Source organism: Eriocheir sinensis, chromosome 31, assembly GCF_024679095.1.
Source record: "Eriocheir sinensis breed Jianghai 21 chromosome 31, ASM2467909v1, whole genome shotgun sequence".
NCBI classification, from domain to species: Eukaryota; Metazoa; Arthropoda; class Malacostraca; order Decapoda; family Varunidae; genus Eriocheir; species Eriocheir sinensis.
In genome coordinates, this window is record NC_066539.1 from 4,461,943 (window position 1) to 4,485,533 (window position 23,591).

A 23,591-nucleotide genomic window follows, 5' to 3' on the forward strand; every position below is an offset into this window, starting at 1 on the left:
TGCCAGTTCTGGCAATAAATGAAATATATTGGGTGGTCAGTATTCCCAAAGGATCAGTCTGCTAGGGCACCACCACAGAAATCACCCTTGACACACTCCAGTGACGGGAAAAAATAATACATTAAATACGTACGACATACGTATCTGACGCTGTACGGGTTAACAAACACAACACAACACACAACTATGTAAATACGTATACATGCCTCGAGTTACTACGTTATCATAGTTAATTTTAAAGGAGCTTAGCTGCATTTCTGTTTCAGTAGTATCTTGAGCATCTGTTATGTTTTACCAAGCATCAAGCTACAGCACTTCTGTTTTGAATGACCATAGATTCTGCACCATATTTTTATTAGAATTGTTTTATGATGAATAACAATTTTAATGTTAATAACCAGATTTGTGTGTGTGTGAGGGGGGTAGAATAAACTACAATGTAGTTTATAAAAGGCAAGGTACTGCTGACATGCCAAAATCTGAAGTATTATGAAGTGGCTGGGGTAAACCACTGGGATTCCAGTCGGGGCTCAGCTATGGAAGCAACTTTAAGATTGAGGATGTCAAGAAAAGCAGTTAGATGTGTGAATGTGAATGAAAGAATGAAATTATCTGTTTCTTAGTTTATTTGTTTATATAACACCACTTCTTTAGTGTAAACAACCTCGCATGTACAGGAGAGGGTGGACAGTATGAGAACTTCAGTCCTGCAAGTCTTATGTCCACCTCAGTCTTTAGTGATGATTAAGCACAGTAGGTAAAAAGAGTAGTGTAGAAGAATATGCAGGGTTGTGCAACAGTTTAACTGAGTTCATAGGTGTTGTATAGCTGAGCTCTGGTCAGTAAAGGTAGAAGAGGACTGTTTTGAATGAGTTTGGTGAAACGTGTGGCAATGTAGAAGTCAAGAAGATTACAGATTAAAAGTTTTAGGAGGATCATCAGACCTTTGGAGGTCAGCAGTTATTATTAAATAGGGAACTGTGTAGCTGATCTTGGATGACGCTGTGTGCATGCAAGACAGGCAGACAGACAGTGAGAGAGGTATGGGTAGTCATCAAAATATAATTTTGATCAAATGATGAAGACTTACTTCTGGAAGTTTACTGCAATTCATGATCCTTGAAAGATATGTTGTGGTGGTTAATTTTTTATATAAATATTTTTATAATTCACGCACACACACACACACACACACACACACACACATGCACACGTTCGTGCACGCGCGTGCACACACACGCACACACCACACACACACACCACACACACACACACACACACACACACACACACACACACACACACACATGGAATGGACGTGTTGGATAGAAATGATTTAATCGGGATGGAAGGGAGGAGGCAAGTAGGAGGATACAGCAAGAAATTGAGAAAGGGGACTTGTTTGAAAGACTAAGAAGCACAGTTTTCCATACAGGAGTGTGGATACATGGAATGGACTAAACAAAGACATTGTTAAAGCGGGCAATGTAAATAAAATGAAGGAAAGTTGGACAAATATAGATTGTGAGACAGGACCCTCCGAGCTGGAGCTCAGTCCTTGTATATTACAAATAGGTAAATGCACACACACACACACACACACACACACACACACACACACACACACACACACACACACACACACACACACATGTCCATGGCTTTACCTGCTTAAGATTACTTTTTTTTTTCTTAGGCCAGGGACAGTTCATACATGTTGATTCACTAGTAAATATATAATTTAACATAAATGGTTCATACACTAGTATATTGCATTGTTGAGTGTTTAATGGCAGGCTTTGGATATTTAACAAACTTTATAGGTGAATGCCTCAGAGATGTTTGAAGAGTAATGACGTGGTAAATATTGTTGATAGCTTGCAAATAGCATAGGATCACATATACATAATATAACTTGCATCAATCAAAGATAGAAAAACTATATATGTATATTACCTATATATTTGTAAGAGTGAGAAGTTTGACATAGTCATCTTCAATGGAATTTCAAATGAATTAGAAATTGGAGAATCCAATGAACACATGTCTCCAATAAATGTCTTACCAGTTCCACTTCAAGCAAGCAGAATGCAGATCAAGCAAGAAACAAGATTACACACTCGATGTATGAAGAAATGATGATGCTGAATGAGTGCATGAGTGAGAGTGAGTGTGTGAGTGAGTGACTGTAGGAGCTTTGCCAGCTTGTGAGAACGAGCTAAGCACTTGCCAAGCAAAGCTCACAGCACTGTGATAGTGAAGTTAAAGCTCAGGGACATTCCCAAGGCAGTGAGAGATGAGACAGAGAAATGTATAGTGATGGACATATACAAGAAAGGTGAGAAAAGATGTCCATTAGATATGTGCTTCTAGCCCCTTCCCTTGTGATTATTGTACTGTTGGTCAAGGGTTGGGGTTACAGGGTGACAGTGTACAGTGAGTCCTTGATAAACAATGCATAGTGTGATTTGTGCAGTGTGTGAAAGACTGCCCACAAGCATTTTCCTCACTTCTTCATAGAGGTTACGAAAGTAAAAACTGTGTAGTGAATAATGGCAAAAAAGGACATACTGTATATTTACCCAGAGCTTTTAGAATGTGTTAGCAAGCATTCATTTATTCTTGCAAGTCTTGAAAAGCATAGTTATTTTAGTGATCATCCTGTAAGATATTGAAATTTCTCATGAAAGTATATGTGAGAAATTGAGTCATAGTAAAACCCATATATAATGTAGTAGTCATTTAGATAAGTTTCATATTTATTCATTGCAGGGTAAAGAGGATCTTTCTATCATTTGTAGATGAATTAAGGTCATAAAATCAGTGGGTAATTAAAAAAAAAAAAAGCATGTGAATGCATCAGTATAGTTGCAAGTTACAATTATTTCTTCAAATATCAAACCATGGGATAACACAAAACTTGCCGTTGATATTTTTGATAGTGTATTTTGTTGCAAGGATCACTTGTTTACTGGTGAGCCTTGTCAGTCTTCTCCAGCAGTTTAGTGTTTGGTGGCTTGTGCATGCCCATGTACTTCCTAAATCTAAGGGACTTAACTTTTCCCGCCTCTAAATATATTTCAAAGGTTGTTCTGAGGGAGTTGTTGATAGTGAATGTAGTTAGAATAACTTTTTCCTCCTTGAATCAATAGGCTTCTCTAGAGCACTTGTCTTATGTAAGAAAGTAAACACCATTTGTATAGAAGTCATATACCATCCATTATTTATAAGTGATATGTCTCTTCACATGTGCAGGTACTAAACACACACACACACACACACACACACACACATCCATGGATTCATGAATTTAAAGCCCAACTGAATAATAAGTGTTATGGAGACAGGACAGCACGAGCATAGTACGGCTCTTTTCCTGTATTTCACAACTTGGTAAATACACACACATATACACACACACACATACACACACACACACAGGATGGAAACATCAGAATATGTTTTGGGGGTCTAAGATTCTTGGGAGTGACAATGACTTACTTATAATTGAGTCATAGATAGTAATTATGTATAGTTATTCTTTTGTTATAGCAACTTCAAAGACCAAAATCGAAAATATTGACATTGCGTTTCACACTTTACGTGATTAGACTTCAACCTTTATTGCAAAATCAAAAGCTGTAGGAAATAATTAGATACAGACCAAGTGAGAAAGCCGTTTTGATTATTTTTCATATTAATATAATGATTCTTTTTGGTTTGAATTTGATCATTTTACAGTTACAGAATCTCACATACTCTTGAGTGAAAGCATGTGATTGACACACCATGCTTAGCAGAGAAAAATATAAAGAAAGTTGTTTTGTTATACATTGATTAAAATGCATAACCAGTTTTCTAACTCTTGTGCTCATGTCATTGAAAAAATTCCTCAACATTAATTGGAGTAAGAGACCTCCACTGTTCATACAGTCTTGTTGCCTTCAGCTTATACAGCACATTACATTGGTATTTACAAACACTTCATTCAGTATTGCAAGACAACAGTCTGCTAAACATTACATTGGTATTTACAAACACTTCATTCAGTATTGCAAGACAACAGTCTGCTAACAAGAGATGTGTACTTGATTCCATGGTTACTCTTAATAGATAAAGTAGTATTGCCGCAAATGATAGCGAAAGTGTTGTCACCAAGCTTGTTAACCCACAAACAATGGAGAATCAATATCTTGATTTCTCATGCATCCCTGAAAGTTGAGTCTTCCATAATATCATTTGAAATTGAACTAATTTGTCAAAAGGAAAATTTGTCCAATGAAACTGTAGTAAGTGTACTAAAATTTATTTTATTCTATCAGGATTGACATCAGAATTGTGATCTAACACATGACATGTTGGTCTCAAATGTGGCTTCATTCTTGAAGATATTGTGTAGTTCTCCATTGATATCATCATGAGCTTCAGCAGTGTTCTTGATCTATAGAGGCGTCAACCCAAGTGTTGTATGGAGGTTTCCCTCATCTGCTGCAGATCCATGGTAGGCAGGGACTTCATTAGGTTAGAGTGCTAGAATGGAATAGTAACAAGAGTGAAAGCTATATCATATAATATTTTTTATTTAATTAACGTTACACTTATCTGTTTATTTTCTTAACGTAAAAGTATATTTGTTGATCCAATTATTATTTTAGTCATGAAAAAAATAATAATTTCTTGACAGTTTGTTACTTTCACATCAATGAATATATATATATATATATAATATAGATATATATATATATATATATATATATATATATATATATATATATATATATATATATATAGAGAGAGAGAGAGATATAGATATATATATATATATATATATATATATACATATAGATATATATATATATATATATATATATATATATTAAAAAACTTAATGAATTTTGAAGATGGGGTCCATTGGTTGTAACAGCAGTAACTTGGTGGGACCTCCTAGGAGCAGGCGTCGATGAGATGATGATGATGATGATATATATATATATATATATATATATATATATATATATATATATATATATATATATATATATATATATATATATATATATATATATATATATATATATATATATATATATATATATATATATATATATATATATATATATATATATATATATATATATATATATATATATATATATATATATATATATATATATATATATATATATATATATATATATATATATATCGTACCTCCTTAGTTGGCATGGCCATTGCCATAAAGAAGTGTGATTAAGGTATAATTCACCATGTCTTCCATTGTACATAAAAGAGTAATGTGTCCAGGCAGGCAACATGGTGCTAGGCTTCACTAACCTGTTTAAGAGCACTGAACTAAGAGTCACAATGCAGGCATTATGTATCTGTCTTTCTCAAGATTGCTTGTATAATGTCCATTTAGCCTTTGCTCAGATATGTCTTATCAAAAATGATTTTTTTTACCTTAACACATCTAACTAACTATCATTGGACCTTCTAAAGTTATAGTTTATCAAGTATGTGAAGTACACTTGAGAAAAGATCAAATGAATGTATATATAAATTCAATGTACTAATTCTTTTTTTATTATATCTCCATCTGATTTTTAGCTATTTTTATCTGAGGTTGAAATATTCTTCAGAAATACTGATGAAAATATGCTGAAATATTACTTCACCTCATATATTAGTATCATCATGGTGGGGAAATTTCTGAAAACATCTGGACTGAAGGGCCCATGACAAGAACTTCCTGTAGACAGCTTAGTATTCAAAGGTGATATGGGTGATAGCATAGCGCTGTGAGTGTCTTCCTGTGTAGCCCCTTAGTGCCTCTCAGCCAGTCTGAGGCATCTTGTATGGTCCATAGATGAGCAATCTGTTTAGAGAGCAACAGGTCCTAGTTGTACAAAATAATGACAATAAGCAATAAAGGCAAGGTACTCCTAGTGTGTTCTGATCCTTTACTATGACTGGTGATGCTTGTAGGAGAGTGAGAATAAGATACTATAGCTGCTGCCAGACAATTTGCTCCCCTAAGCCCTCCTTTCCTTCACACTGTCTATAGTCCAACCAAATTGTCGAGTCCGTTTGGGTGGAGGCTCCCGCGGGTCCATTTCTCCCCTCTGCACTGCCACACAGTCCCAACACCTATCTCTTCCTCTCATATGTAAGGTAAAGGTAACATATGGTAGGAAAAAATAGGTGTTGGGACTGTTTGGCAGAGCAGAGGGGAGAAATGGACCCGCAGGAGCCTCCGCCCAAACGGACTCGACAGTTTGGTTTCACTATAGTACCTTTAATTTCACCTCTTTTTACATGTGTGATTATTTTCTTTGGTTTAGGTAATCTTTTCTCTTAAAAACAACAAAGATAACCTCAGCCAATCGGTGACAGCTCTAGGGGGGGCTCAGGTCTTATGTGAGAAGCTGGTTGGTAGGGACTCTAGCACATGAACACACACACACAAAAAAAAAAACAATAATAACTTGTAGGATAAGTAGATTATAGTCATGACACTTTCCCCACTGATGTCAATACCTTTTCATCATGTTCTCCTGTTCTCTATAGTGGCTGACAGTGAGGATGTCAGTAAGTGTGCCTAGCCATGGATTATTCTGCAGTAGCTTGGCCTAATTGATCTTTCATGTGTTTTGCAGCATACTGTAGCTTTATGTATGATTTAGTGATTTAATCTTAGCCAATGATTCTTGTTTTTGCTTTCATTTGATTCCCTTTTATGAAGAACTTTGGAGGGCACTGCTCCTGCACAAAGGTGTTGCCAGATGTCACCTCAAGCACTCCTCTTCACATACTTTCTTAGTGGGATACTCGGGTTGGTCTTCAAAATTTGATGTCTTATGAGTGTCAGAAAATGCACACACTGATAAATGTTACTTGTCAAAATGGCACTGGCAGTGGACTCATGTTAATTCACTCATAGAAAGTTCAACAAAAGCCTTTTTGTGGAAGGATTTTACACCTTTATAATGATCATGTATTTTTTCATATCTGTATTTCAAAGAAGTAAATCTTTGTGATGCAGCTCCTTACATTTTCTCACGTGAAAGATAAAAGTAACCATTTTATTTTTGGAACTTTAACTGAACACCTCTTGGTCTCTGTTTGTGGTAGCAATGCTTCATCAGCTTCTTTTCTTTCTTACCATTGAAATGCCTCCTTTACTATTAAAAAGAGGTAGCAATATTAGTCTTGTGTTCTGAAACTTTTTTTGTTGCAAATTCTAGAGATATACTTGCATAAAAGTAAGAAGATTGCTGTAAAACTGGAAGTACGTTTGAATTACTTTAACCTTGAAGAATTTACTGTAAATCCGAGGCTCATTTATGTTTCCTATAAAGAGTGAAGCTTCATACAGGATACAGCAGCCAGTGTCATTGTCATGTCACCTAAATTGGGAAGTATTTCTCATCACCATGCATGGTTATGTGCCTCTTATGTAGCACTCACTCAGTGACTCACAAGTTTAGCTTTTAAGGCTGTACTCTCCTGCCTTTCTTTTTTTTATCATCATACATATTCATTATTATGGCTAATGATGTAATGACAGGAACCATGAACTACCTTGTGGCTCCTGAAAAGCATCGTCTTTTTAGTTTTGAGTTGATTCACTACATTCATTGCTGCCGCTGCCTCAGTGCTTGTTTGGCCAAGTTTGCAGATACTGCTCAATTTTTCATGAAGTTACATTAGAATCATTATTATTATTGCAATGCAAGGAGACTATTTTCATGTTATTAATTTGATGCAACTCAAATAAAATTGTTTTTATGTTTAACTCAGCTTTTTTAGTAATTGGAAAATATTAATTAATAGGAATCTGTAAATATGTTGATTATAAACTCATGAAATGTAAATCCTAAATGCTTTTGTTTTAATTTAATATAATTTCTCATAACTTACTGTATAGAAAAATGTTTGTTTTAATTGTTCAACATTATAAATAAGTATTAACCTTAAAATGTATTTACCAGCTGAATAGTGCATTGAAGCATTTCTCTCTTGTTATTGGCACCCCTGTCACTGCTGTATCAATGACATGTGACTGTTGTTCCCCAGCTGCTGAGATTGAGGAGGACGGGAAATGCTTCACTGGCCGGCGGACACGTCTGCCAGCTCCTAAGCCTCTCACCGAGGACTTTTCAGTGTGGAATTTCCTTTACAAGAACATTGGGAAAGATCTGTCCAAAGTATCCATGCCCGTCACCCTCAACGAACCTCTCAACTTGCTGCAGGTAAATATTGACTTGTCTTGCAGTTTGTTTTATGTGTGTGTGTCATTCTTTTATTTTAAGTATATTGATTTACATTGATCTTTTGCCTTCTTTATTTAGCTTCATATAGCATTTTTGTTGTACCAAGCAGAAACTTTTATGAAGATGGGCATCTTCAACTTCAATAATGATAATCATTATTTTACAGTAAAGTCTCACATTTGGTGACTAATTAGTGCCAGATAAAGCTCGCCAAATGCAAATTTACCAAATGTGAATCATTAACCTTTTCAATGCAATGTTGTTGCAGCGACGCCGTGCAGTCTGTGCTCTTGGTGCTAATTTGTCGCCACGACTATTAATCAGTTTTTAATCTCCCGCTCACAATACATGTTCCAACACTATTCCACACTCCATTGTAACTTTATTCTGATTGGTCTTCATCATATAGTGCTACAACTTAAATTCTGTGAATTTGTTCAACTATGATGCTGTTTCCAGTAAACAGTTGCCCATACAGGGTGCTCCAGAAATATTGTGAGGGAGTTGTTGTGGGGCGCCAGTTTGGTTGCGATCAGTTGATTGACTGTCTGGCTTGGCTTGCCCCCCCACCGGAGGGGATTTGTTGGGGCTATTGGGTGAACCAATTACAGCGGAGACTTGTAAAGAGGGGAGATAACTGGGTAGACTCACTCTACCCATGCTCAGCTTGTGTGCTAGTCAACTGGTGACTGCTAGTATAGCAGTATACTTGTATAGCAGATTGTAGGCCTATAAACTGGTAGAGTAGTGACTAATGACTCCAGCGTGAGTAGTACTTACAACTTGAGATCCTAGGGCAACTGAAGGGGAAGTGTGGGTGGGCTGGTCCAGCTCACCCACACATCCCCCTTCCTGCCAGCACGTGAGGACTGAGGACAGCGGAGGGGTGAGGATGGGAGGGGAGGCATGGGAGTGCAGTGTAAACAAACAGCTGCACTACCCATGGTGCGATATTTGAAATGTCAACTCATTACTAACCATTACTAATATTATTGGCCTGGTCATAAGTACGCGCAGTCGTAAGTCGCACATGTTGTAACTTGAGGAATATCTGTGTTTTGTTTTATCAAATATTATTTCTAAGCCTCCATGCTGTGGCAGTTCTTATAATGTCTGCTTTCCTTCAGCGAATGTGTGAGGAGCTAGAGTACAGTGAACTCCTGGACAAAGCTGCTGGCATGGATGATGCTGGTGAACGCATGGTGCTGGTGGCTAGCTTTGCTGTGTCTGCCTATGCCTCCTCAATATACCGTGCTGCTCATAAGCCCTTTAACCCACTCCTTGGTGAGAGTTTTGAGTGCATCAGGGAGGACAAAGGCTTCAGATTTGTGGCAGAGCAGGTAAGATAACCTTGAACTCTTGAAGGTGTGTATTATTAGTTTAAATCAGATAACTATGGCATCCTCCTCTTTCACACCACTGCTGTAGCTTCCTGCTCAATGAAGCTTAATGTTGATAAATATTTCAGTCATTTTTTATTCACCATAACCACAGTTTTTTTCACTTACGGCAAGCCCATCAGATGCTTAGATGCAAATATTTGCATTTTGCTGAGACTACCAGTGGCAGCTTAATCAAAATGCAGTTTGGAGACAATTGAGGTCAAAATTTTGTAGTATGTGTGACCTTGCTGATTTGTGAGACCTACTTATTGTTTGTCATCAGTGAATTTGTATTGTTTATGACAGTAATTGCAAATAAAACAAGTTTAATCAAATTTTGTCTGTTACAGGTGAGCCACCATCCTCCAGTCAGTGCATGCTATGCCAAGAGTCACAACTTCACCTTCTGGCAGGATGTGCGTATCAAGACTAAGTTCTGGGGCAGATCACTAGAGTTTCAGCCAACAGGTAATTCCTTAAACTATGAGCATTTCCTTACCCTCTCAGATCAAACTACTTTTGTCAATAAAAACAAGTCACCTGCATGACTTTCAACACAAGATAATACCCATGCTCTCTAACTCCAATGTAAAAGTTAACTAACAATGTCACCCTTTCTTCCCTTTCACTGGTTAATTCTGGAATAGCCTCTCTTTCACTGCATTTCTGTCTTTATAGATTGGACTCTCAAAAGGGGAGTATCAAGATAGGATTTTCCTTTGAATGCAGGAAGCATTGTTTTAACAAAACTGTTTACAGAGCATGTTTTTCCTCCATAGGCAAGGTACACCTTGTATTGCGAGAAGATTTGGAGTCTGTCATGGAAGACCACTACGAGTGGAACAAAGTGACCACATGTGTGCACAACCTGTTTGGAGGAGGCCAGCGCTGGGTGGACCAGTACGGGGAGATGATCATTAAGAACACCAATAAGGGCCTCACTTGCAAGATGTCCTTTGTGCGGGTCAGTTACTGCATCATTTACTCTCCTATGGGATAGTTGGCTCTTCAGGAAACTTTACATTAAATCACTCAGTGAACAGCTAAATTCACTTAATTTTTTCCATTATTTTTATCATCTTTGCTGCTCCCATTACTCATGGATAATGGATTGTTGATGATTACAAAAATCAAAAGGTTAAAGTAATGGTAGAAATAAGAGTGACAACTCCACAAATGTATTTATGGTGGTCTTACTTAAATTTATCAGAAATTTTATGGAGTTGTGTGAATACAAAAAAAACATGACAGTTGTTTAAAAAAAAAAGCCAAGATTACAGTAGTATTAATAAAAGCAAAGATGGGGATTTGGGAAAGGAAAAAAGGTCTTGTGTCATGTACAAAGAAGTAATTTGTGTCTCTTGCCCTGAACACAGGCCAGTTCATGGTCATCCAAAAGACATGAAGTGTTTGGCAGTGTAACTGACTCCTCTGGCCAAGTGTTGCACAACCTGTTTGGTAAGTGGACTGAGGCTCTGTACTGTGGCCACGCCCCCTCGGCCAAGGTGGTGTGGCGGCCAGGCAGCATGCCTGAGGATTTCCATCTCTACTTTGGCTTCACTAGGTTTGCCATGGAGCTTAATGAGCTGGATGAAGACCAAGCCAAGTACCTGCCCCCTACAGACACAAGGTTCAGGCCAGACCAAAGGTGAGTTGTCAGTGTTCCTGATGTTTAATGAGGTCTGTGAGTAAATGTAATTCAATCTTATCATTCCTTATTCTTTATTTTGTGTAAAGTATGGTGATGCTTCTTTTTAGTCATGGAAAACTTTGGTACCTGAAAGAATTAAATATACAGTTACTAAAAAAGACAAAATTTTTTTAATTTTTTTTTTTTATCATAATTGAGTGCCATAGATAAGTGACAGATTTCATCTGCAGAACATAGAAAGGAGAATTGTTTACTGTTGCCAAAACATGACCTGAACATTCTTCCTATTCATTCATTCAATCATTTGAAACTGTACCTCAACCCTGTATTGTCTAAACCCTGTAATGGTGGTTATTTTTAAATACCTCCCCCACAGGTATCTTGAAGAAGGGAACATGTCTGCAGCTGAGCTGCTCAAAACACAGCTGGAGCAGCAACAGAGAGAAAGGCGCAAGCAGCGGGAGGAGAAAGGGGAGGAGTATGTGCCCATGTGGTTCAGGTGAGGGCAGCCATCTCTCTGGGGTTGTACAGTAAACATAATTGTGTCAGGGCTTGGATGAAGTATACTTATCTGTGTGATGTTTTAATCTTTCAGTGTCTAACTATTGGTAATTTATTGTCTTTATGGCATTTCTCTGTTATTGGGAAATTTCCAATACAGCATGGGAGGAGATCGGTGCCATCTGGCCACACACAAACCGTGAAAATATGTAAATGTACACAAAGAAGATAGAGTTGCATTACCACAGCTAGGAATTGAGGAAAAAAAATGTCAAGCACCTAAACATTTTTTGTCAAATATACATTAACTGAAATAATCATCAGGATAATTATGCTGATTCAGGAATCAGTAGTCTTGAAGGTTATCAAGTACATCATGTTTACATCATGTTTTTGTTGCAGGCGAGAGCAAATTGACAACAATGAGGAGTCATGGGTGTTCACCGGCGAGTACTGGAACAAACGGAAGGACCCGGGCTTTGTTAACATGACCTTTGACAAGCTTTGGTAGGCCTGGCTAAGGGATCATGACCCTAAGTGTTGAAATGTGTCATATTACAGAAAACTTGTGTTGAAGTAAATTTTTGGCAGGAATTATTTATTGATAGTTTTATAACAATCAAGAACTTTGCATCATTGTGGGTGATGTAAGTGAGCATTTATGAAAAAAAAATGTGATCATCCTGTTATAGAAAACTTATTTTGAAGTAATTTTTTAGTGAAGAGTTTTGATGAAATTTTGTAGCAGTCGGTAACTCTGCATCACTGTGGGTGAACTTGTAAGTTGTGACAGTAGTTGGTCAAGTGAACATTTATGATAATTTGATCAAATGTCATCATATAATCCTACTGAACTGGTGTAAGCTTCAAGCACAGTTCCTGGAAACACATGATGAATATCCATCACATGAGATACCAAGTGCACTTTGTGTTCTGAAGTGTTGTCAAGCATATATCTAACTCCATGATAGGACATGTACCTCACCCACTTGCTATGTGTACATTTGTTGTAAACTAAGAGAAGTTATTAATTTGCAGGAGCCATTATTTTTTTACATACCAATATACAAAATTTTTGGGCCATAAAATTTTCTTGGCTCTTCAGTAACAAAGGTTTCCCAAAGAATAATTGTCTTTTGGGCAGGTAAGGTTCAGGGTGAAGGCCACTCAAAATATCTCTCTATTTGTCAGTGATTGCTTCTAAAGCTTTGCATGTGACATTTAATGTGTTCATTCTGTCCTTGGCCCAACATGTATTCAGATCCAATCCCAGTGCCAGAGTTAGAGAGAAAATATTGTTTATGATTTGATTATTACTATGAAAATGAGGTCAACATTCATTGGGATGAGATTTTTATCCTGAACAAAGAAACTTAAAAAAATCTCATCACAATCTCCAAGGTCAACAGTGATTTTATAGTTATTTTAAGCATTGAAAAGCTTTCATTACTTTCCCTCAGCCACAAGTGTGTATCATGAGCCCCGTGTGCTTGCATTCTACTGAAATTAAAATAAGTCCCTGCTCTCTGCTGGAAGCTGGTGGCAGTGACAATGGCATGTCAGGCACATATTATGGACTAAGAGTAATTTGGGAAAACCAAAATTTTGGGACTGCCTCTGGCAAACCTCCTGTTTACCTTCCTTTTAAGGTTTAAATAATACTTAATAGGTTAACAATATTGATTTTTCAACTAGATTTTGAACAGAAGATTTTGTGTGGCTTGAGGAATGAGTAAACATACTTGTGCTGGTTGTGATCTGCCTCGAGGCACACCACATGATGCTGTGAGATAAGTCGCTGGTTAAGTCATCCACATTGGTTGGAATGAATGAATCTACTTTAGAGTTGAAATATAAATAATATTGTGCATAATATACTGACTTACAGAGGATGTTTATATTTTAAAATGTAATTCAGTCTGCAATGCAATTCTGCACTTTTGACAGCCTCACTAAATTTCCACTATAGGTTTAAAATTTTCTATATTGTGGCACTATTTTTATAGATTTTCCTTTGCAAAAATTCAATATATATATATATATATATATATATATATATATATATATATATATATATATATATATATATATATATATATATATATATATATATAAAACAAAGAGCTTTAACTTAACACATTTCTCATATGAATGACAACTATTAAGAACTTTTGCCACTTTCAATACCCAGCTGAGTGCACAGGCTCTCTTTTACATTTATGAATGAAACCATACTTTGGTGCAGTCTCTTCAATTTCATATTCGATCTACTACTTTTCTTTTTTGTTTAGTTGGTCTTTTGTTTTAGACATTTTATATCTGATGTCTGCAGATTGTTAGAACTGTGTAGTTAAAGCATTTTTTGTTTGCATCACCAGGTACACTCACTCTGCTGAAAGTGCTAATCTGCTAGTTGGGTCAGCAACTGAGGCTGTGACCTGTTAGTCATGTGGCCAAACCTCAGCTTGAGACGTGAGGTAGCACTTATAATGAGGCGATGGGGACTATCATAAAGGGCTCACCAGTAGGGTTGATGACGAACCATTTAACCTGGTGGAAATGTGGAATGTCCACAGTACTTAAGCCCAGCACCCAGCTCCCTGTGAATGGCAGGGAGACCCCCTGTGTGCTGCCTTGTGAGGCTTTTGTTACTTTGACTTCCTTGTTGGGGGTCCATTTGGTGTTCATGGTATTGATATTGAAAGTGGTTCTATTGAGTGGTTTGTGTAATAATAATTATGATACTGTTGTGACAAAGGATTATTATTTATTCAGATTATACAGCTTTATCCACTTCATACTGCTTGTACTTTCTTTGGTACAAACTCTTGACACTTTATGCAGTTGTACTAATAATATTTGTGCACTCAGGAAAGGAGGCTTTCATTCTGCTTTAGCATTAAGGCGTATCATAATTTTCTCGTCTAGTACTACATGTATTGATAAGTGGTCCAAAAGGTTTTACTGAGCCTAGTTCATAGTTGAATAATATTAATATTTATGATATTTGTGTCTGTTATTTTTTATATTTATGCAGAGTTTAGGAAGAAAATTATTCTTTGTTAATGTTTCATTTTAATGCTGAATTTGACATAATGAAATTTACATTGTCACAATAAAAAGTGTACTTAATAACAATGTTCCATATGTTTACATAAGATTTTTTGTGGTACCTTTTGCTTTGAACAGACTTACTTGCAAGCAGGTTAAACTATAATTTTCTTTTCCCTAAATTTCCTTAACCATCAGTCAAGATAGACAGAAGCTACTGCTAGGGAGGGAAAAGCTTTTTGCAACTCCTCTTCTCTTCTCTCTCTCTCTCTCTCTTTGAAATCTGTAAATCCTATGCTGGAGAATCAGTTTTTTCTCTACATCTTTAAGCATCTAATCATTCCTTACCATTATTCATATTTGTTTTGTCATGTGCATCACTAAGGTGCTGAATTCTTTCCTCTGCATTCCCTCTTCATATTGGTGGCCTTGGTATCACTGTGTCCCTCTGCAGTGTAAAATATTAACCCTTTCCTCTCACTTTGGTGTCAATATGTACATGGATTGCCTCTATTTTCATATTCACATTTCAAGCGCAGTTTTATAAATATGTCTGTGTACTCTCTGTGGTCGTCATAATCATGAGCATCAAATTCCAGGCCTTTGCAAAACATTTCTATTGTCAGGTTATTTTATACTGATTCACTCATATTAAGGGACACCATCTTGCATATTTTATTTTTATTAATGGTAAAGATGACACACTTTTCCTTTTGCCTCATATTCTTTCTAACACAACTCACCTTAAGGATCTTTGTCATCTCACTGCATTATATTCTGCATATCTCAGTGAACAGGCAACATCCCTTATTAACTTGATTGTGTGCTTATTGCAAGTTAACTATTTTATGACTGTCATTAGTGCAATTTCATGTTACAGGCATATTCTATTAGCTCAGTGACATGAGAAGTTCCTTGTATTCTTTTAAGTTAGTGCTGACAGCATCAACAATCTGGTTTCCCCTTTCTTCCATCTGTGGTTACAAAGTAGCCTCATGCACTCAAAGAACTCTTTATGGCAAAGAAAATGAGCAAGGGTAAAAAAGAAGTGACAAAAAAGATGCCTGCAACACACTGCTCCCAGAAGAATACAGATGCAGATAAGGATGATGTTTAGACTGGGAATGTTATTTATTTTACCTGTAGTCAAAGCATTATTCAAAAGCCTGGATATTGGATCCTATCTCTGCATGAGTCCCAGAGAAACTATACTGGAATATGTCCCATTCAGAATAAGGTTGATGAAAATCCAGCCCACAAAAGTGGACAATCCATTTTACCCATTCTTTTATTCAATGAACTTTGAATCATGTTTATGTCAGTGGGAAATCAGGTTGTTGGTGATGATATTGACAGTGGCATCTCATCATCCTCAGCATGGGAGTTAATGTGACTTCTCACTGCTGGTGATAGTTTATGCTCACTTCAGATAACAATTCATGGTTGTGAATCTCAGAAAAGACATTACTACACTTAACTGTCAATAATTTGGCATGTTCAGGAGCCTTGCCTTGATGAGCTGTCAGATAAAACAAACTATTTTCATGACTTTTTTCTTTGATGTACGGTTTGAACAACAGTCTGCAACTAATTAAATCTGTTGTCTATGCAGATTTATGTACAATATTGACACTGCTTCCTGTCTGTTGGAGAAGCATACTTTGTGAATGCCAAAATCAATGTGTTGTGTCCAGTGAAGAGTGAGGGGAAGCAGTAACGTCTTGCTTCATGGCAGGGTGTGGGAGGAGAACTTCTGAATATATCATTAATACAACACAAGTGAATCTTTACACAATCTGAAATGAACTGAGGCCTGAAAACATTCTATTCAAGTTGAATTATATAATCCAGTCCACTTGCCATAGATAGGTGTTAAAATTGTTAGCTTCCACTCCGCAATAGTCTCGCTGAAAACACATGCAAGAAGCTTTGTAGTTGATGTGCACAGGCAGACACATGGAGAATTAATGGTTAGTGGGGAGCCTTTTGCAGAGGTTCATTTGCTCCTGTTGATGACTGACAGCAACACCATGAGGAACTGATTCATAGCAAGTCACTCTGAGCACTGTCAAATTATTGAATTTTCAGTGTTTAACGAGAACAATAAATATCTAGGGCCATCAGTGTACTAGTGTATGAAATCATAACCTATAAGTAATGTGTTATACGTATATATCATATTGTAGCCTAGTTGTCTTTTTTTATTTAGAGAAGCAGGCTATTTATTGTGGTGGATGTAATATGAATGACTCAGGCTAAGTCAAAGGAATGTTAATTAAGGGATTCTATCATCACAGGATTGCTGTTAATACACTGCTCTTTTTATCTTACAGTACATATACACCTACTTTTACCAGGAGTTATACTGTTTTTCTATAGTAGCCACTGCAGTTTCATGCATACATACTACACTTTTTAAGAGGCCATTGAAGATCTAATGTAAAAGTGTGGATGTAGAAGAGCAAACCAAATAATTTCATCTGAATGGTCATTGCAACAAGGAACAATATATTATAATTAAATTGGATAGTTCCATTTTATGACATAATCTGGGCATAGAGGAAATATTTGCATTCATGTGGAAAATCCATCAATTTGTGCTCTCTACATGGAGGGGGGCTTCGTGGTGCAGTGGTTAGCACACTCGGCTCACAACCAAGAGAGCACGGGTTCGATTCCCAGGCGGAGTGGAAAAATTTGGGCAGCTTTTCCGATACCCTACGCCCCTGTCCACCCAGCAGTGAATGGGTACTAGGTATTAATCGGGGGTTGTGTCCCGTCTCCTGGGATCTGTTCCCTTCTCCTATTGTTCCTTCCCCTTCTGTCTCTCAATGGCATATGACCACAGATGTTGCGCCGACTAAACAAAACTTTCCAACTTTTTCCTCTCTACATGGACATTTCAGCACAAGATTCAAGAGGATGGGTGCATTACTTAGAAACTGGTGATGCAAGTCATGACTTTAATCAGAGCTTTCACCGAGACCTAAATTGACCATCAGATAACTCCTGGTATTTTTTTTGTGGAGAGTGATCATATAAAAGTGAGATCTGCCTTCCTTGGTGACTCCAACTCAGCCTGCATCTCATCATTCTATGTTTCAGTCATTCTCTTTTATGCTCTTTTATTCATTACAAAATTATCACTGTCTTATCTGCTCTGTTCATTAGCTGATAATCTGAGGTCTCATCCTAGCCACAAGTGTAAGAATCAGCTGTTGGCATGTTGCGAGGGTCCGCTATTGAGTCCAGCGTGGTGTGTGCTGTGAGAGGGAAGCTACATAGTACAGTGCTGTGCCATAGCAAAATTAGGGTCCTTATCACTGAATTTGGAAAAGGAAGAAGCTTTGTAGTTTTGGCCAAAAGAGTTTTATCACAGTAAAAGTTTTTAAACAATGAATAGCTTGTTTATGAATTTTATTTGTGAACTTATTTGTACATAATACTGTTCAGCAATTAATACGTAGGTAAAGTAATTTTGTGCAGTGAAGAAAGATTCCATTTCTCAACTGAGCAATACATCCACAAGTGTCCTAGAGCTTTGCGTAGGTGCTGGTGCTACAAGAGTGTGTCTGTGGGGCCCATCAACTTGGCTGCAAGAGTTTGCTGATCATAGTGGCCATTGCATTTTACTAGTTTTAGCCTCTGGTTCATTGTGACCAGTTAGAAAAACAATTGTATGCAATGTCATAGGAACTTGAGAGTAAAGGAAATTTTGTTGTACAATATGCCTATAGGTGAGAAGTAATGTAATACACACTCATGCTTCTTCTTTCTTTGAATTTGGGCATCTGTGTGTATGTATGTATGTGTGTGTATATATATATATATATATATATATATATATATATATATATATATATCTATTTATATATATATATATATATATATATATATATATATATAAATATATATATATATATATATATATATATATATATATATATATATTTCTTTGACATGGCCTTGCATAGAACAGTAGAAGAAGTGACAAAGTGATAATGAGAATTTGTTGATGTCTTTTGGTTTTGAGGCAAAAGATACACTCAAAGATTTTATAATTACATGTGATACAGCTAAAGGGAGTGTAGGTCTGTGCACTGAGACTACTGTATAAAATGTCTTGGTGATAGATATTTACTGTAGACGAATGTTAGATATTCTGAACTGTGATGTAGTAAAGGTTTTTGCAAACTCCTATGTTGTAAATTGTAATTTGCATGAATAAAACAGTTTCATGCCAAGATCAATAAATGAGAAGTGTACAATGGTCACGCTTCATGGCTTTTCATTCTGAAAATTTGTCGTCCATCACATCATAGGCTTCTAAAGGTGCTTAACCCAGTAGCAGCAACGGGCCAAATTTGTGGCTTTACCGTGTACCAGTGACAGGCCAAATTTTTGCCATGATATAAACCCCCAAAATATATGATGCATAAACTGATCACAAATGTATTTATATATTATGAAATGGTTTTCTCATTTTTCTCACTTAGAGAGGCCTTTAAGAAACATGATCCCCGCAGCTACCAGGTTAAGTTGTAAAAATATTGTGATATTTTATTTACTGCTAATTGACACTCGCATTTGAAGATGTATATAGCATTATTGGTCAACATCATGTGTGGCGCTGTACATTCTAGTTTTGATCATCACTGATGCACCTTATTAACCGATTTTTACTTGCACTGCAGGGCACATTGTGAAAAATGAGCTGCCATCTAGGGTTATACAGGCTGGCAGCCTTGACTAATATTGCTGCAGGGTCAAAATGTACTACAGTTGCAGCACTGTCATTTCTCAGTTGTACCTGTGGAGTGAGTTGAGTGATCTTGCTGAAGCTGAATCATGTCCTTTGACACTGAGGAGAGGAAACAGTTGCTCTCAGATAATATAAGGTTCTCTATCAATAAAAGTTATACCCCACAAGCTCTATATGTCATCTCATAGGAATGACTGGGTAAGAAATAGAAATGTTGTTGAGATCTATATAAACACTGTGTATGTGTTCTTGTATTGAAGTTGACAGATGCATAGTATTATAAAGTGTAAAGACTTAGGTAAGCATGACTAGGAGTGGGAAGGATGAGCTGTTAGTCTTGCTTGTCTCTGCTTCCATGTATTTTGGCAGTTTTCTCTCTATTCTTTACATGTAGACCAAATGACTTAACAGTGTGCTGTGTACATTATTTAATATCCAATGTTAGTCAGCCTTGTCCAGCACTAGGAATTATGAAGTGCAGTTGCCTATGTCTGTTGCTACACTAACTGTGATTCACTGTTTCCGGCATGTTCGTACCACTGGCGTGTCGTGTTTCAAAACCTACAGCCTGAGTGTCACTAGGACGTGTGTTTAGAAGACTTAGGGACACCATGGCTTGTTACTGTGTGTGCTTTGTGACTACATGTATTCTTTGCACCATCTGTTCTGCATTTGGATCATTCCTGCATGAATGTTTTTACTGCACATTACATAACTAAAATGATGCTATTAAAACATGGGTGATGTCACAAAATGGATGAAGTGTGTGTTTACAAGCCAGTGTGTCACAGCAATAAACCCTTAGTGAAATATATCTTCCCTGGCAAGCATTAAAGGATGCCAAGTGGTAGTATCATGAGCAGTGCTCTCCCACCATGTTGGGTCAATGATTCATGTAAACCCTGTGCAATTTATGCTTTTGATTTTATACTGAAAAGTATATGTGTGTTGTGTTGGGTGTTTGAAACAAAATGTTTGGGGAAACAGTGATTGAAACTATCTAAGGTAGTTTATTTATGTTATGCTTTTAATAGAGAAAAGTTTAAGTTGTGTATTGGCTTGATTATATTTGGTACTTGTATATGTCTTCTACTTCAGTGGGTGATGAGCCTTAAGATTTCTTGACCTTGTGCTAGATTCCTTGATTCATCTTAACACATTACTTTGTTGTGGCTTGTCCAGTGTGTGTGTGTGTGATATATATATATATATATATATATATATATATATATATATATATATATATATATATATATATATATATATATATATATATATATATATATATATATATATATATATATATATATATATATATATATATATATATATATATATATATATATATATATATATATATATATATATATATATATATATATATATATATATATATATATATATATATATATATATATATATATATATATATATATATATATATATATATCACACAGTAGGTACGAAGACACCTACCGAAACGGGCGTAAGCCACTCCCGATGAGGTATATATGGGAAATGAGGAGGGTGCTGAAGCCCTCCAAAGACCCTTCCCATGTCCTCACTTTCCATTTCCCTATTGTCTCATTAACACCAGAGAGTAGTTCATCATGCTCTCTAAAGACAGATCCTCTCTCTTTCCACACCACACTACATTCACACAACATACATACTTTTTCCCAAAATTTTACAAATTCAAAATGGCCAAGTTAAGGGGGGGGACCACAAATTTTCCCAGGGAGGACTCCCCTTTTGGCTGCCTACTTGAGAGGTGTCTTGATAACTTTCTCTATTCCTCATGCTAAAAAGCCTTGGTTTAATCACACTTGTTCTTATGCTGTCAAAGATAGAGAGGCAGCTTACAAAAGGTACCAGAGCCTTCGAATTCCCGCAAACCATGATCTTTACATTTCCACCCGGAATCGTGCCAAATCTATTCTTCGACTTACTAAAAGCTCTTTCATTCATAGTAAATGTCAAAACCTTGCTTTCTCTAATTCTTCCAGAGGCTTCTAACACCTAGCCAAAAATATCTCCAACTTCACTTCTTCTTTCCCTCCTCTCCTTAACCCTGATGGCAGCACTGCCGTCTCATCTATCTCAAAGGCTGAACTCTTCACTCAAACTTTCTGTAACAATTCCACTCGGGACGATTCTGGTCATATTCCTCCTACTCATTCCCCTTCCGACTCCTTTATGCCTGTTATTAAGATTCTTAAGAATGATGTTTTCTATGCCCTCTCTTCCTTCATTTGTATTTCCTCCTGCCTATGACTTAAACTCTTTCAAGGAAGGGTATCAGGATACCTCTCCTCCCAAAACTGGCCTATCTTTCGGCCACCCTTTTGGACTCTTTTGTAGTAGCAGGGAGTAGCGGGCTTTTTTTCATTATTGTTTCCTTTCTTTTGCCCTTGAACTGTTTCCTCTACTGCAATATACTGTAATATATATATATATATATATATATATATATATATATATATATATATATATATATATATATATATATATATATATATATATATATATATATATATATATATATATATATATATATATATATATATATATATATAGGCAATGTAACAAGATGGTGTGTCTTAATAATTATAGCAAGTTTATTAAGTTAATGCTGAACCTATTTTAGTCACTTCATTCATGAAGTTAGAACTGTGCAAGGACTGGTTAGGGTGTGATGAGTTAGTTCAATAGAAATCTAAATGAAGCTAGAAAACTTAGCAACCCATTAGCTGTGCAGTGCCACCTGTGGAGCTGCCAGAGAGGCTGTAGGGAGGTGGACAAGTAGCTGCACGATACCAGCCTTAGGTAGACAGGCTGTTCATGTTGTTTTATGGTCCCCTAAGAAAGGGAAATCCAATATGATGTAAAATTATTGTTTGTCAGCAATGATCAGAAAAATAGTATTAAATAATTATGAACGACGAATACCAACTCCTAAATCTTATGAGTAAATGTAAATTTGTTTCCGTGTCTTTCATGACCAACTCACAGCCACACACCTTTATAAATATGGACGAGCAGAGTTTCCTCTTCACTAACCTCTTGTCTGTGCCCTCCTGAACACAGGTACCCACTCATTCTTCACCTTATGCATTCACGGATGGATTTAGAACAGTATTTGGCATCTCTCTCCCTGACTAGTTATATAGCTTACTTGTTCACAGTGGCTGTCAAGGTCAGTGTTCTTCCCTTCCATTTATTCTGGACCTCCGCAGCTTAACGATTCTTTTACAAAGGTATCATGTTCTTCCTACAGTTGTGTTCAGCCAGTTATTTGCATCAGTGTTCCAACCATTCCCAGTACTCTAAAAACAGATATTTTCGTGTCTTGTTTTACTTTTCATTGCCGTTACATTCAACATCCCTTTATCATCTGCAGTGAGTTTTTTTCACCATGGTATTTCGTATTTCCTACAGTATACGTTGACTCAGTCTTTTGAGCAGATAATTGTAGGTACTATTAATCATTCATTGAAGACAGCCACTTCCGTTTTCTTTTACCATTGTTGTCACTGTGCTTTGAATTATCACACCATACGGAGATGAACACCGAGGCCACGCGCAGCTTTAGCATGGGCCCCATATTTATTCACCTATAGCCTAATAGTATAAGGCGTCCTGCCTGGTGTACCTATAGTTTGGTCGTTGCTGTTACGAAGCGTCTCGAAGTTTCTTTTACCCGAGTCTTAAGGGAATAACTTGCAGCCCCTGCGAACCATCAGGAAGTGGCCGTAACTAAAGTATGTGGTCTTGAGTATCTAGGAAATGGAACTTAAGGTAAAGCTAAAGTCAGAACACATAGAGGTTACTTCAGGCACGCCATCATATTGGAGGAGTCGCTTCGGTACAGTTTTCGGTCGGTCACTCGGAGGTTCATCCGCCAGTGCGTGTGGCTGTCCTGTGGTCCAAGCGGCTCAGATTGTATTGAGTACGTGTGTCTGCATGTACTG

At 36.7% G+C, this 23,591-nt stretch overlaps 1 protein-coding gene and 1 long non-coding RNA gene across 18 annotated transcripts in view; one reads left to right on the plus strand and one right to left on the minus strand.

The window, feature by feature from the left end:
• LOC127005824 (oxysterol-binding protein-related protein 3-like) overlaps positions 1-19,126 on the plus strand; it is a 39,395-nt gene extending 20,269 nt beyond the window's left edge. For 15 of the 16 annotated variants that reach the window (XM_050874983.1, XM_050874977.1, XM_050874987.1 and 12 more), the window contains 8 exons: positions 6,568-6,588; positions 8,077-8,252; positions 9,401-9,613; positions 10,006-10,123; positions 10,435-10,619; positions 11,032-11,303; positions 11,683-11,805; positions 12,210-19,126. In XM_050874983.1, coding sequence (XP_050730940.1) covers positions 6,568-6,588; positions 8,077-8,252; positions 9,401-9,613; positions 10,006-10,123; positions 10,435-10,619; positions 11,032-11,303; positions 11,683-11,805; positions 12,210-12,318 — 1,217 coding nt within the window. In that variant the 3' untranslated portion in view covers positions 12,319-19,126. The remainder of the gene's footprint in view (positions 1-6,567; positions 6,589-8,076; positions 8,253-9,400; positions 9,614-10,005; positions 10,124-10,434; positions 10,620-11,031; positions 11,304-11,682; positions 11,806-12,209) is intronic. The other variant, XM_050874986.1, reaches the window with a different exon arrangement.
• Positions 4,295-23,088, minus strand: LOC127005826 (uncharacterized). 2 transcript variants are annotated; one of them, XR_007758939.1, is made up of 3 exons: positions 22,681-23,088; positions 5,676-5,875; positions 4,295-4,530 (listed from the first exon to the last, which is right to left on the minus strand). It is a non-coding gene; the product is annotated as an uncharacterized LOC127005826 (long non-coding RNA). The 2 variants fall into 2 exon arrangements; XR_007758938.1 differs by lacking the exon at positions 22,681-23,088 and having other exon boundaries at positions 5,676-6,074.
• Positions 23,089-23,591: the final 503 nt, after the last annotated feature.